The sequence below is a fragment of the Hyposmocoma kahamanoa genome, unplaced genomic scaffold (genome assembly GCF_003589595.1).
Source record: "Hyposmocoma kahamanoa isolate Upper Pololo Valley unplaced genomic scaffold, ASM358959v1 210, whole genome shotgun sequence".
Lineage (NCBI taxonomy): Eukaryota > Metazoa > Arthropoda > Insecta > Lepidoptera > Cosmopterigidae > Hyposmocoma > Hyposmocoma kahamanoa.
In genome coordinates this window covers 6,683,778-6,698,350 of record NW_020653731.1, presented here as the reverse complement: position 1 = coordinate 6,698,350, position 14,573 = coordinate 6,683,778, and the positions used below count along the sequence as shown (strand labels likewise).

The following is a 14,573-nucleotide window of genomic DNA, read 5'->3' as shown; positions in this document are numbered from 1 at the left end:
TATATATATATATATATATATATATATATATATATATATATATATATTATATTAGCATCCATAGTATTTTTATACGGGGTATTTATTATCAGCACGTTCATAGTTGAATTCCTGAATCACATACCAAAACTAAAACACTAACAAGTAATTAATTAAATGACTTATTACAAGTCATATAACTTTATTAGACAGAAACTATAACACATTTAAAAGAAATTACTGCTGGGCCTTACACTTTGCATCTTTCTTAACGTGTGTGGTATAGAATTGAAATTCGAAGCTCAAAGCCCAACGTGTTGTCGACTGTAGTTTTCAAGTTCAAACGGTCTGTCTCCCGAGTCGCAGCTTGGACAGCTCTTGGATCGTATTCTTTGAGCTATTCTCGCTCCACTGGAGCTCTGGCATGTTCGCTATCATCTGTTGTAAATAAATAATTTATAATAAGCAAAGTTTGGAGAGAAAAATAATATGTAAATAGTTCCTGAGGAACACTCCGCCTAGGGTTGTGTCCCACAATAGAGTAATATGGATCAAGGCATTGGATAGACAAACAAGTTTCATCCTCGACACACACCAAGAGAGATTGCTATTAAATGTATAGAATTTTAAAAAATTGCGAGGGATCACCTATACAAAGCGTGCGCGGTACAGGTAGGCATTCTTGACACCATACATTATTTTACCAATGAAAAATACAATGCTCAAAGAAATCAAATTTCAATGTCAATAAACAAGCCAACAGAAAGATAAGCTAACAACTGGCTTACGGCGTTCTGTTTCTAAGGTTCGATAAATTTTAAAGAACAATGTGTGTATTTTTTTATTCACAAAATAAATTCGCATTTGACCTCCGCCACGACTCTAAAATTGAACTTCGACACAAGATACTCCGTCGATGTCGATGTAACTATATATTATCGGAGTAGCATGTATCGAGGCTCAATTTTTGAGTCCTCCATCACACCTGATGGTAAGTGACGACTTCGACGATGGAGCATGCACACCTAAATATGCCTATTTACTCTCGCCTTGAAAAGGCCCAAGTTATCTCGTTCAGGGAATGGGGTATGGAGTGCATCCATAGGCCGTTCGCTATATAAATGTGGAAGCCTATCGCTTCGTGCGAATCCTTGGAATATCCACAAAATAGGGGTTGGAACTCCAGCCTACGTCTAATCCCTGATGGAAAGGGGAAGGCGGAATTAAATAATGCAATTTCCTCGTACACTTCCGTTATATATCCTGTAGAAATACTGCCGCCGTAATTAAAAGGAAGTTTGTGACAAAAACTCAAAACCGAGAGAAAATAATGTTTCAAGAAATGAAATTAAAAAATATGTACTTTCCTCTTGCGGTAATTTCATATCTTATCCACCTAGGAAAAAATAAAAATAGTGACAGATCGGCCTCTTCTACTGATACTACGCAGTATACATGCATATTTTTTTTAATGTCACATGTACCCTTTCAACTAACGAACAACGGCAGAATACTGATAAGCAGGCAAGTTTACAGAGGTATTCAAGGCTCTGCAGTTTCTCCTCTACTGTTTCCGAGTCACCTATAAGACTCAATTTATGTCGCGACGGAACGGAAGCGAATTTTTATAACGATATCGTACATTGCATAATTAACTTTATGGTCAATTGTGTAACGTACAAATTAAATACGAACCAAAATCTTCCGCAGAATGCACGAGCTTTCTCGTGCTTGGGCGGGATTTCTCAAGCCACGCCTTTCAACATGTACATATCTGCAAATGAATGCCTTGTCACCTTAGGAGTTAGCTGGTACAATGGTGCAGGACATTCATTTATTGTTGCTCAATGCATATAAGGGAATACAGGATTAGGAATTAAGTATGTATATCTAGTAATCAAGTTAAGAGCGATCCATTAATTAACAAATATGTTAACCACCGTTAACCAACAACTTTGCAGTGAATGTTTATGTAAGCGAAGCGGACTTATCTTTTATCATAAATATCTGATGATATATCGACTAAAATGTCCGCTAGAATAACTTAGTCGACATGTCACCTGATTTTTGACGCATATCGTTTTTTTATGATACCAAGTGACAGGATGAACAAGTCGTGCGCCTGGTGGTAAGGACACGCCTGTCTATAGCAGTCCCAGTGCCACTGAGAGCTTTAAATCGCAAGATCTGAGGGGCACTACCACTGCACTCGTCACCCTGACAAGTCCCATGTGCAGCAGCACCGTTAACCCTTCGAAATCGAAACGTAGTAATGCTCACATTACAGCTTCGCGGTAGAAATAGGTAAGGTGGCAGTACCTACTGTGTATTGAGGACGAACTCCTAATGTGGCTTGCCACCTTTAACATAGGTTATCCATTTTTAACTTGTTGGCTAGCATGATATATTGTCGGCCTACCCCACCAGCATGTTCGTATTTGAATCTTCAAAATTGTATATTCAATATAACCACATTTTTATATAGTTGTTACTAATTATAAGTGGCATACCAATATTTCTAATATAATAAGCGTGGCGGTAAACAGGGGAATTTTTCTTTCATATATTATTGGCAAGAGATTATATTCAAAAATATGTACAACTTTTACTACAGGGACTCCCCTCAAATCAGTAGTCCCATTTCTGTTGGTCGTGTTGCTTATTTTGTTTTATACGTATACAGCTGATATTCTTTGAGGGCGTCCACGTATTATAATTGTTAACATTAATGAATAAAAGCATCCTGTGAAATCTTGTAAAACTAAAAATTTCACCCCGAGTACAGACCACAATAGTATATATTCCGTGTAAATTAAATTCCAAAATACATACATACGAAAAACTACTTTACGTAACTCCAAAATAAGGTTCTAAATATATTACAATGTACTGTTTACAAGGTTAATTAAATAAAATATTTCTTTTATGTATAATTACATTTTTATTAAAAACGTGAATAGGCATACTCACCTCAGACTCACAAATATAACCCACACCGCAAGTAATATTTTAAATAAACTGTATTCAGTTACTTTTTACACATAATAGATGTTTATCTTAAGCTGAGAATAAATCTAGCAGAAAACACGACGGCATACTTGCGCGCGCAACTTCAAAGAGTTCAGTATTGAAGTCACGTAAATATTTGTATGACTTTAAGGCCCAATTTACGTTATAATTTAGGCTAAGCTTTTTTAATAAAAAAAAGAATTAAGCTGTATAATTTTTGTAACGAAATTGTAAATAGCATAATGCCGAAAACGCACGAACTGTCTTCGACCCTTATCTAGTTTGTACGTTACAAAATTGACATTAAAGTTCATCATGCCATGATTACAAAACGTCGTAAATCGGGCCTTATATGTACATGTTCACTATCAGCGTAATGCGTGCGCTTTAAATTGTTTCGCGTTTTTTCGCTAGACTTGTCGTCAGCCTTATAATATGTCAGTACCTAAGTACATAATTTAAAGGCCTAATTATTGATTTTATAGAAGTTTATCTAACATTTTTAATGTTTGCCAAAGGATAAAGTAGAAATAGATTAGGTGATATTGTAATTACATCAGAATCAAAACTTACTCCTGTATAACGATTGTGTATTGACGGCGTTTAGTTTAATGAAATGTTTAGGTCAGACAAATAGTTCATATTGTATGTAGTGGGTTACATTTTTTATTTCACAATATAGTAAGAGTGCATTGTGTATTGTGGACGGAAATTAAGAAACTTCCAACGAGGGCCAATTAGACTCAAACTCGAGTTTTGCAATTTTTTACCGTCCGTGATACATACAACGTTTTTCATCACATTTGCGAGGAAATAAATACAATGTTTATTTTTTATAATTCACAACACAATTAGGAATTTTGCAAATGGCGGGTATTTTTTATCAACAGATGGCCAGCTACCTATTGTTCCATAGATAATACAACTCGAACTAAAATGTTGTAAAAAGCAAAGAAGCTGTATGCTGATGGATTGTAAAAAAAATGCAAAACTTTTATACAGAACATTATTTAAATCAATTATAAGAAATTCTTAATAATAACTATTTAAGTAGTATGTGGCTGAGTTGCAATAAAATTTCTGTTTAGATTTTAAGCGAATGTTTTAATTTTGAACTTAACTTCTTTGCTTGAATTTGAACTTGACCTACGTAGCAAGGAAGTATGTCGCGCTACAAATTTCAAAAAACAACTTACCGACCATGGCTGAAAAAAGGCCCGAGGTTTTTATTTGGGGCATTATAGCCAAGTTAGCCACCATGCAATCATAGTATTTAGGAGCAAGTGTGATGAAAATTTGTTATAAATTATTAATACAAAGATCAAACACAAAGAAAAATTCCTTCGATCCGGGTAAACTCGAAACAGCGACTTCGCCATACCGCGGTTGACGCTCTCCCAACTGAGCTATGGAACCAGCAAAACTTACGAATTTCATATGTGCTTGTTGCAGTCTTTGTTTTTGGTCTATAATAAGTGATATCATAACGTAAAAAATTTCATTTAGATCTAGTTATTATAGTAAAATTGTTAGTACGTTTTTTTTTAAATCAGATCTGATTTTGGACGAAGTATGCACATTAGTGCGTAGTTTTATACCTTTTGATTGTAAGTATGCACGTTTAGTATATAAAAGCTGAGTTATACTGATTTTGAAATACGAGTGAGTTAAAGTTTATAATGAAAATTTACTTATATTGGTAAGAAGGATTACTCTTAAACTATCGTGAATTAAGAAAATATCACCCTTTATTTCATAGTAGCAAATGGTTAAGTTGGAAGAAAATATATAACAATAACTTTTTTGTTTCAAGTAATAATCAAGCTTGTATAAATGCATAAATAAAAACAATCCATAATACAATAAGTATTTCTAATTATGTAAATGCCGATTTTCTGTAATACGTAAATGAAACATTCATTAAACATAGTTTAGGATGGAAAATAGAGAATAAAGTACAATTTACTCAAAATACGACTAAATACTTTAACCATACATTAAATACTACAGCGTAAGTAGATATGCAACAACAGTATCGTACCAAGACACATATAGTCACTCTCCTTACTGACTGGTACCCTTATTAACGCAGAATCGGCTTTAGCCGGTTATAAAAAGCCACGTCCAAGCAAAAAAAAACGAAAAAGCGTGCGTTTCGTTTCGAAAATCCGAGCTAAAGCGAAACACACAACGTCTCTTTCGCTCGTAGTACAAAGACATAAAGCTGTTTTCTGACTGACATACTGCGATTCTGCTCCGTCAAGTGTGGAGAGTCCCTGAGACTGGTTTCGGAGCAGTGCAGATTTATTACACGTGGGGCATTAGAACATCGTTTTACAGTGATGCAGATTGCTCCGAACGGAACACGCTCCGCATGAACTCCGCACAGGCCACCCGTGCGTTTATTGTAGGCGACTGTCTTCCGTGAATTTCCGCATCAAATTAAATACTCTATTCAGAGCACTGGGGATTCTACACACGCGAATGGCCCGCAGGCGGACAAACCTTCCGGACTATACGCACAGCTGTGCAACCAGTCTGAGATCTACGATCTTACAAGCTTCAAAAGCGAACATACTTCCCTGATTATTGGTCTACCTTCAACCTAACCCCCGACGCAAAAAGGAGGCAAGTTGTAAGTTTGAAGCATTTGTCTTTGTATCTAAGCGTCTGACAGTCTGTGGCATCATAGCTCACAACGGATAGTTCTAATTTAATTGGAATGGTATTATATGTAATATGTATTTGATGAAAACATTTTCAACCATTTAAAGGTCATCAGCTATTTTCCCAGTTAGTCTAGGAATCTGTCATAAAATGAATATTTATTTTACTTCCACTTGTCACTGTGGTTAAAATTTATAATTTTATGTCATATTGCATATCTACGTACGCCATGAAATATTATTACTCATATACTCAAACTACTTAAGGTATGTCCTTAATAACCTCAGCAAGCTGTTCCCTTGTGAACATGTGAAACATCTGCCCTGGAGTCATAGTGACCACCTCTACGTTGTTTTCGGACAGTTTCTCCTCCATCACTTGCTTGAGGATTGTGAGAGCTGATTTTATTGCTTCCTTTAGTGTCATCGATTTGTGGTATACTTCCTGTGGATGTAATAACTTTGTTGAATAACACAGCTCTTAGAATTAGTATTTTGTAGTTATAATGGGTAAATCCCATAACATACAATACAAAATTATGAAAAGACCTAAATTAATTATGTGTCAAATGCTAAAATTTCATTACCTAAATTGAGATGCAAAATACAATGTATTGATTTGCATTCTCGCGATATTTACATTCTATATACGAAACTGAACCCAAATCACTAAAAAAATAAATCGCTAAAAAGTCCTAAATTCTTTTTTTTTATTGCGGTAAACATCGATTCCCAATCACCTGATCTAAAGATCATGAATTTAGACAGCACGTGCTACCAAAACTTGTAGCGCAGCGGGCCGACAAAGGAACCGCCAAACTGCTGCTATCTCTTTCTCAAACGCAGTAAGCGCCCGCGCCTCGCGCTCGTTCATGCACTAGGATAGCCGAGCCCGAGCCCGCCGCAATTCTAATCTCTCGCGAAATGGCCGCGTCGTTTGTAAACTTCATGCACAAAAGAACCGCTACCAGGTTCACCTGGTTCTGGTGGCATTACCGTCAAGTGGTGCTCCTTCTCATTATGGACGGCAAATGCGTGACTATTACCTATGAGGTGATGTAAACCGCTTAGTTTACGCGGAGTAGATTACGAGTGTCGAAGAATTGCTCGGAAAAATCGTCTGCTTTCAAAGTTGTGAAGTCAAAATTGCTAGTGCTTAAAAAGTTGAAACAAAACTCGACAAAGTGCGAATCGTTGCATACCCCGTGGTGGTAGACACTTCTAGCAATACTTTCATGTAACCTAAAGTTGGTAAGTCCCAAATCAAAGTTATAAATAAAAATAAACTTTTTTCAGGCATTATTGAAAATTTAACTTTTCTAATTATTGTAAATCATAATAAAAAAAAATAGATAAATAAGTAATCGAGAAAATTACGAGTCCGCGAGCCCGGGCGCGGTGCATACTATTTACGGACAATTTTGCAATACTTTACTAGATATAATTAGCCAGAATATTGAATAGAATATTTTTAGATGATTTAGCTTAATTTTTTTAATTATTGTCTTAAATATGGCGAGAATGAAAATCAACACACTGTATGATTCTTGTTTATTCACATCCAAACAAACGTCCAAAATTCATATAACTGCCTAAGTGGCCGAACGGTTACCATGCCGAATTGCCGTGCAGCAGTCCTGGGTTCGATTCCCCGGACCGAGAGAAATATTTGTATGGCCTACATTTATTTCTCTTATGAGTTTGGGAGTAATTTGTGGTTGTCTATTGTGTGTGTCCATGGCACCCATGACTCAGGGTTTCCCTAGTGCGGGGCTATGTTGAGTGTGTGCATTATAATCATTATTATTATGTATTAGAAAAAATTATGCATAGTAAAAAAATAAAGCACTAGTAGTAGAGATTATATGGAACAGTAGCATAGCAAGATTCAAGCTACACATTGAAGGATTGTATTCTGTTGCTCTGGAGGAGATATTCGAACTAAAGTGCATCAACTTAACCATAGAGAACAGAAACCTATGTGCAAGATGGCTTATTCTCAGGACATTGCATATTTCACTTTTTGTTTTTCGCTGTGGACATCAGAACGACCATTGTTCGATTTTATATTTCCGAAATGAAATAAGATATAAAAATTCTGAAAACATCACACACAGATTACAGATAGGCTTAGTTTGAATAATGAGATTGTTTTTATCCTCTTTTCACTGTATAATCACATCGGACTCTGTTCTTCGGATGAATCAGTATAACTTGATGAGTTGTTGACTGCACATGAGGTTTGTATTACACCTCTGAGGCTTCTAGAACAGCAGATTTTGAACTTGAGATTTTAGAGAAATGTATGAGGTTTTATGTGAAACATACTACAGTAGTGACCCATAGTCTTGTGGGAAATTCATTAAATGTCCCAATCAATGAAATTAACATCCTCAGGCTCTGTGCTAGGTGCCCCAATTTGATCAGTGTGACACAGATTCTTATCCATCACTTTACCTTCAAGCTCTGTTGAGCACCCTCACTGCCAGATCCAATCGCTTTAGCGTCATATTCAACAAATGTCCCACTAGGATCCATATGGAACAGCTGAGGACCCTTCTCATCAATACCTGAAAAGTTGAAAGTTTTCTGTAGATATGTGAAGTGCAAATGCAGTGCTTGCCATCATCATGTCAACAATATCAACACACTAAAGACGCAAAAAAAATTATGATAAATAAGAAAATAACAGCCAAATCAATGTTTGTGAAAGATAGCAAACCTGCAAACATGACAGCAACACCAAATGGTCTAGACATGGCAGTGCCACTGTCATCATCACTGTCACCAAACTGGATGGCAAGGTTAGACACGGCCTGTGCACATGACTCTACACTCATCCGCTCATTATATACGAACCAGTGGTTCTGGCATTCAACCCGGGCACGCTCCACTAGTGTTCTGGAATGAGGATATGATTATTATATTTGTATACATACAAAAGCCATCACCACGAAGTTAAGGTGTTAAAAGCCTTTGCATGAAGAAACAAAATCAATTTTTACCTGATATAAATCGTAAATAAATAAGTTATATTTATTCATTAAAAAGTGGTTAAGAGTGGCAGCACAGTACGCTAAAGATAAATCCGGGCTTGTCATTATCTGCCCATTACGCAATAGCCAATTCAAGGAGTACCACAAAGATCGGTATTCAGGTTCTATGTGAATTTGAGAGATAATTTACACCGTACCTTGTACTAAATTAATAGGCAGGGTATTAATTAGTAAAAGTGGTTTTTAATAGTACTGTTAAGGAGAATACACACGAAAACAAACTGTCTTTTGTCTTATACAGCAAGCTCTTTGATCAGACTTTAGGTGAGACTCATACTATACTTGCATAGAGCAATTAGCTTATCATGTTCTTAATCTTGTAATATAAATTACTTACATCTTTACATAAAGGACGTAAATGTATATTTTACTTTGTCATGCTTGTTAAATCCTTATAGCCCAGAAGTTTTCTAAGTTAAAAACAATCTAAAAAGTACATGTACATAAATGTATACTCACCTAGAATCCGCCATTAGTCCTGACACAGCACAAGCGATATGGCGATCCACTTCCACAATCTTCTCAATCGTCGTAGGTTCCATCAAAGGCGACGTGATTCGCTTTTCCACCGCCAACACGACTCCTTCCGAGGTGCAAATGCCGATGGCTGTAGAGCCAAGTTTGATGGCTTCAATCGCATATTCCACTTGGAACAGCCTCCCTTCAGGGCTGAACGTGTTGACTCCACGGTCATACTCGGATCGTGTCAGGAACATCTACAAAATCGACACGAAAAACTTTTAAAGCCGGTCGAAAAGGTTATGTTACAATGACAAGGCGCTTTGCTACTTCGTTTGTATATGGTATTTTTTATTTTTTGAAATATAGAGAAAGACTTACCTTCGATACTTTCGGATGAATTACACAAGAAAACTGCCGAATAGTTTAGCGTAAAATAAGTAGTGAGTAATCAAAATTGTGAATAGCAAAAACGAAATGTCAAGCAGTGTTGCCAGATCAAATCTGAAAAAATGGGATGATATTGCACAGAAAAAACAGTAGATTGAGGAAAAAAAAAACAGTAGATGCTGAACTTCGGTGTTTGAAGCACTTTTAACTTCCCCGCATTTTCTACATCTGTGATTGATCTGTGATGCCGAAATACTAAAAAAAAATGAAAGGACTATGTTTTATGATTTTACCACATTTTAAAGTTTTGCAAAAACTCCGACAGATGTTCAATAAGTTCAGAGAGTCACAGTTGAGATCACGTTAATGCAAAATGCATGCACGTAAAAGTTTTTTAATAATACCAGATAAAAAAACATACTGAATGATGTTTTTGGAGTGCGTAAAGTACCTATTTTATCCAATAACAACAATTTACAACATTTTTTATTAGCACATTAATACTACATTACTACTACATTTTCATTCCAAAAACATAAAGTAACGACGTCGTAAATGGAAAAGACGATTCACAAAATTTAAAAAGCCGACAAGACTAGTTGTGAAAAGTGAAAAATCTGAAAATTCCTAAAAAACTAGCAATTCGCTAAAAAACAGTAAAACAGTCATCGAGTATATAACCAGAAAACAGTAGATATCGTCCAAAAACAGTAGATCTACTGGAAAAACAGTAGACCTGGCAAAACTGATATCAAGCTACGCCAAAGACGCTAAAAACAAGTCACGAGAGAGAAAAGTAGCAATATTGTTTCTGCATGTTTCTTGTCTTTTTACTTTATCTCCTATGTCACACACTGAACCTAAAAATATTTTGCAATAGTGATGTATAGTCGATTTAAGAAAATATATAGAAATCGATATTTTACATCGATATTTAAAAAAAAAATCCAATTAAACCTTGCTACTCTAGCCTTCTGTTCCGATTCGTGGACCAAAATCATAACATGCCATCTCAGAAATGCTAGCATGTCGTCGTCAAATATTTTAAATAAATAATTAGACATTTCAATCGTAGAAACAAATAAGAACGTGGGAAAACTAATGAAATCGGAGCAGCATATCAGGTAAATATACATAATGTATGTAGTCTTAACTTCACATTTACGATAACGAAAGTTTGTTGTAGTTGAAATATCAATGTTGTCGATCGTGGCACCGACCCAGTGCAAATTTGTGCCGGAAACCGCACAGTACTTTGTTTACCTCGTGCATTCATAAATTTGTTTATTTTGTCTTTGAAATCAAGTAGGAATGCTTGATTTTATTGGCGTCAATGCTATTCTTAATAATATTGTGACGACTTTTAATACAACTACCTCAGATTATAAATCGTTTTGTAACCCGAGACAAATACACTTTATTTATTAATTTTATTGCAAATAGCTATGCTCTATAGACTTTATACAATACTACTTTATTTAACATTTATTGTTTAACATTAAAATAATAAAAGCATATTGTGAATTTTAACTCCACGTATATACCTACTATATCAGCTTTAGTAATTGTATCAATTGACACACCTATATTGAATTTCTAGATATGCGTAAACTTGAATAACAATGAATGTATTTTTGTCCTGTTTGCGTTACATTATTATTTATCCGATTGCTGTAAAACTTTCGTCTCTGAAGTATTATATCTCACTGCTGAGCACGGGTCTCCTGTTTCCTCCGAGGAAAGGGTTAAAGCCATTATAATCAAATTGCAGTTAAACTTTCGTTTGCCGTTGTGCACCCGCCCGTAAGTTTTGATATTGTAGTTTATTATTTGGTATTAGAACCCTTTTTAACCGACTACAAAAAGGAGAAGTAGCAGTAGAGTTCCTTGTGAAAGAGTTCGTCCAGTAGCTTGATTTTGATTGCCTCTCCCGATCGGAAACTGCATCTCTCCCGAGTCGAGACGCATAATTGCGATTCTCAACTGGCCGATCGGATACTTTTGTCATTTGAAATCGCAACAATAGTTGATTCTCACTCACAAATTAGAAATATATAGTAGGAATTAGGTTCATCTTCTCGCTCGGAAACCCGTCTGATTTCGAGACTACCCGATGGGCTCGATTCCGATTTGAATCAAAATCAGCATGCAGGGTAGTACTGCCACTTTACCTATTTCTGCCGCCAAGCAGTAATGCCAGCATTACTGTGTTCCGGTTTTGAAGGGTAAGGGTGCTGGTGAAATTACAGGCACATGGGACTTGTCAACTTATGTCTCAGGGTGACGAGCGCAGTGACAGTGCCCCTCAGATCTTTGCGATTTAAAGTTGGCACTGCAACTGTTATGGACAGGCGTGTAGCTTACTCAGGCGCACGACTTGTTCGTCCCGTTACTTGTTCGTACCATTATAAAAGAAGAAATTTCTAAATTTGGTCGGTATTTTTATTGTGCATGTTACGCGATCACTGCGATATTTGTGAAACGATTTCGATGATTCTTTTATTGTTGGAAAGGGGCTAGTTCAGTAGCCGTCCAATTCAAATTTGAAGAAAATATTCCATTTAATATTTTGAAATTTTAAGAATGGCAAATTAGGGGTTTAATTCGGTTTATTGGGTTTAACCCACCTTCCGTTAACCGATTTCAATAAATATTGACACAAAATAAAACAGCTAAAACGGATAAATAAACTTTTGAGGATTTTTTTAATAAAAAGTTATAATTGTTGAAGAGTGGGTGGGCCAGTTGTTTCAACAAATGTGTCTATAGACGAAAAGGCTTCAGCAGGTGCAGTTCTTCACGACGTGACTCTTTATTATAGCTAGTTTTTAATAATAAAAACAATACACTACACACAGTACATCACATAGTTACTTAAATAATGATTATTTATCATAACATAAATTATGCTACCGGTTTAATTTAATTTTTAACGGTTTTTGACTACTGCTTCTCAAGCAGAGGCCGTAGTAGGTTCGAATCCGGCTCACACCTCTGATCTTCTAAGAATTTATGTGAGAAATTTCAAAAAATATATTTGAGAGTTACCGTGAGCTTTTTGGTGAAGAAAAACATCGTGACAAAACCCGCGCGCCGAAGAAGGTTCACATCACTCGAAAAATGTGCCAAATCCTCAACCCGTATTGAGCCATCGCGGACGACTATGACCATGTGCCTAGTGGGTCGTATATAAACACGTTTAAACGTATTCAAACCGCGAAAGTTGTTTCAGCTGTACAAAACACAAGTTCGGTCGTGTATGGAGGACTGCTGCCACTTATGGAATGGCTCTGCTAAATACCAACTGGCCACCTTGGATTCAATAGACAAGCGTGCTAAGAGGCTTATAGGTGACTGGGAGTTAGTAGAGGCGAAGCTGCTGAGCCTTGAACACCACCGTAGAGTTGCCAGCTTATCGGTATTCTACAGGGTATATCGCGGAGAGTGTGTGATGGAATTGCATAATTTGACTCCGCCTTCCCCTTTCCATCATCGGGGGACTAGACGTGGGCTGGGGTTCCACCCCTATGTTATGGATATTCCCCAGATTCGCACGAAGCGTTTCGCTTCCACATTTATATGGCGAGCGGCTAGGGAGTGGAATTCCCTGCCAGCAGACTTGTTCCCCGAACGATATAACTTGGACCTCTTCAAGGCGAGTGAATAGGCATTATTTAGGTGTGCATGCTACATCCTCGACCTTATCGTCATTTTCCATCAGGTGAGATGGAGGTCAAATGCGCACTTATTGTTTATATATAAAAAAATGGATTGATGATGTTTAATTTATTAACCCAAAGTTTAATTAGAAAGCTCTTTAAAAAACTAGTACTATCCACGCTTCTGTCTTATTAAGAGAAGATCAAATAATTATGTGCTACTTACAGATTAAGAAAATCAATAACGTATGATGAAGCAACATGTAAGGTTCTATCATAATGTAATTTACATATGCGACGTTCTTTCTGTCACAACTGCCTTTAAATAGAGTATCTTTCTTCGCATATACTTCTAACTTTATTCTACTTCATTGGACTACTATTATTGTCCTAATGGGTCCTTGTCCTCATATCCTGATCCTGATCCTATGGATCTGAACACACCCCTACAGCCGCCTTTCCTCTGCTACATGCGCCCTTTATACCTTCAGTACAGTGGCGGGACTCATTCTAAATGTTACTGCTTCCTCATACTCTATCTTCAGGCTGTCTAGGTAACAAATACTGTTAACTGCCTCCATGGCCGAACGGTTACGATGCCGAACTGCCACTCAGGGGTCCCAAGTTCGATTCCCGGGCTGGGAGAAATATTTGTATGGCTTACATTTATTTCTCTACGAGTTTGGGTGTAATTTGTGGTTGTCTATGTGTGTGTCCACCGACCAGCCAGTGCACTGCCAGCAGATGCCTGATATCTCACCTTCAGAATATATAATGCCTAGACTGCCGGGCTAGTTGCCTACTCTTAGGTATCATAGTAGACTAAATTTGTTAAGATATTACAAAACGAATACTAAATCGCGACATAATTAATGACATATGTAGGTACCTACTTACCTGAATGATTATGAATCCTCATAGACATTTAAAGAATATTAATGTTCCCAATATACTCATTGAACGCGTGAAAAACGTAAACCTGAGAATATTTTGAAACGATGAGGATAACAAAGATAACGTTTGTAATCTAGTTTATTATGACAAGTGTTCTGTCTACACTGCAGCGCTATGGACTATCCTATGAATCTTTGTTAAAATCCAATATCTGTGTTGTTCATTGCAATTACTTTTTATCATTTTTGTCTTTGCCTAGGTACAATGACCTAAGGTTTCAAACTCACCACTTACTCGGCCATATGATTCATATCTTGCAATAGTTCCGTATTTGAATGACACAAAATGGATTGGTCTAGAAAAAAACAATGGTTTTATGAAAATACCTATGAAATAAATTGGAGACCGTGAATCGTGATCGTGTGAATGACAGATGAAAAGAACTAGTTACCTACATTACT

General features: G+C 36.5%; 1 protein-coding gene across 2 annotated transcripts; it reads right to left on the bottom strand.

The window, feature by feature from the left end:
* Nucleotides 1–217: 217 nt before the first annotated feature.
* On the bottom strand, nucleotides 218–9,673 carry LOC113227325 (proteasome subunit alpha type-5). 2 transcript variants are annotated; one of them, XM_026460216.1, is made up of 6 exons: nucleotides 9,551–9,673; nucleotides 9,170–9,426; nucleotides 8,377–8,555; nucleotides 8,112–8,224; nucleotides 5,938–6,099; nucleotides 218–417 (listed from the first exon to the last, which is right to left on the bottom strand). In XM_026460216.1, exons 2-6 carry the CDS (start codon nucleotides 9,424–9,426, stop codon nucleotides 319–321), a joined length of 810 nt encoding a protein of 269 aa, XP_026316001.1. In that variant the 5' UTR covers nucleotides 9,551–9,673; the 3' UTR covers nucleotides 218–318. The 2 variants fall into 2 exon arrangements, with proteins under 2 accessions (XP_026316001.1, XP_026316002.1); XM_026460217.1 differs by lacking the exon at nucleotides 218–417 and having other exon boundaries at nucleotides 3,992–6,099.
* Between the last annotated feature and the right edge of the window lie 4,900 nt (nucleotides 9,674–14,573).

Coding starts and splice junctions, on each gene's coding strand:
- LOC113227325 (XM_026460216.1), bottom strand. CDS start 9,426: ATGTTCCTGACACGATCCGAGTATGACCGTGGAGTCAACACGTTCAGC. Junction 8,556..9,169: donor GGACTAATGGCGGATTCTAG/GTGAGTATACAT, acceptor TCCTCATTCCAG/AACACTAGTGGAGCGTGCCC. Junction 418..5,937: donor CAAGGGAACAGCTTGCTGAG/GTTATTAAGGAC, acceptor TATTTACAACAG/ATGATAGCGAACATGCCAGA.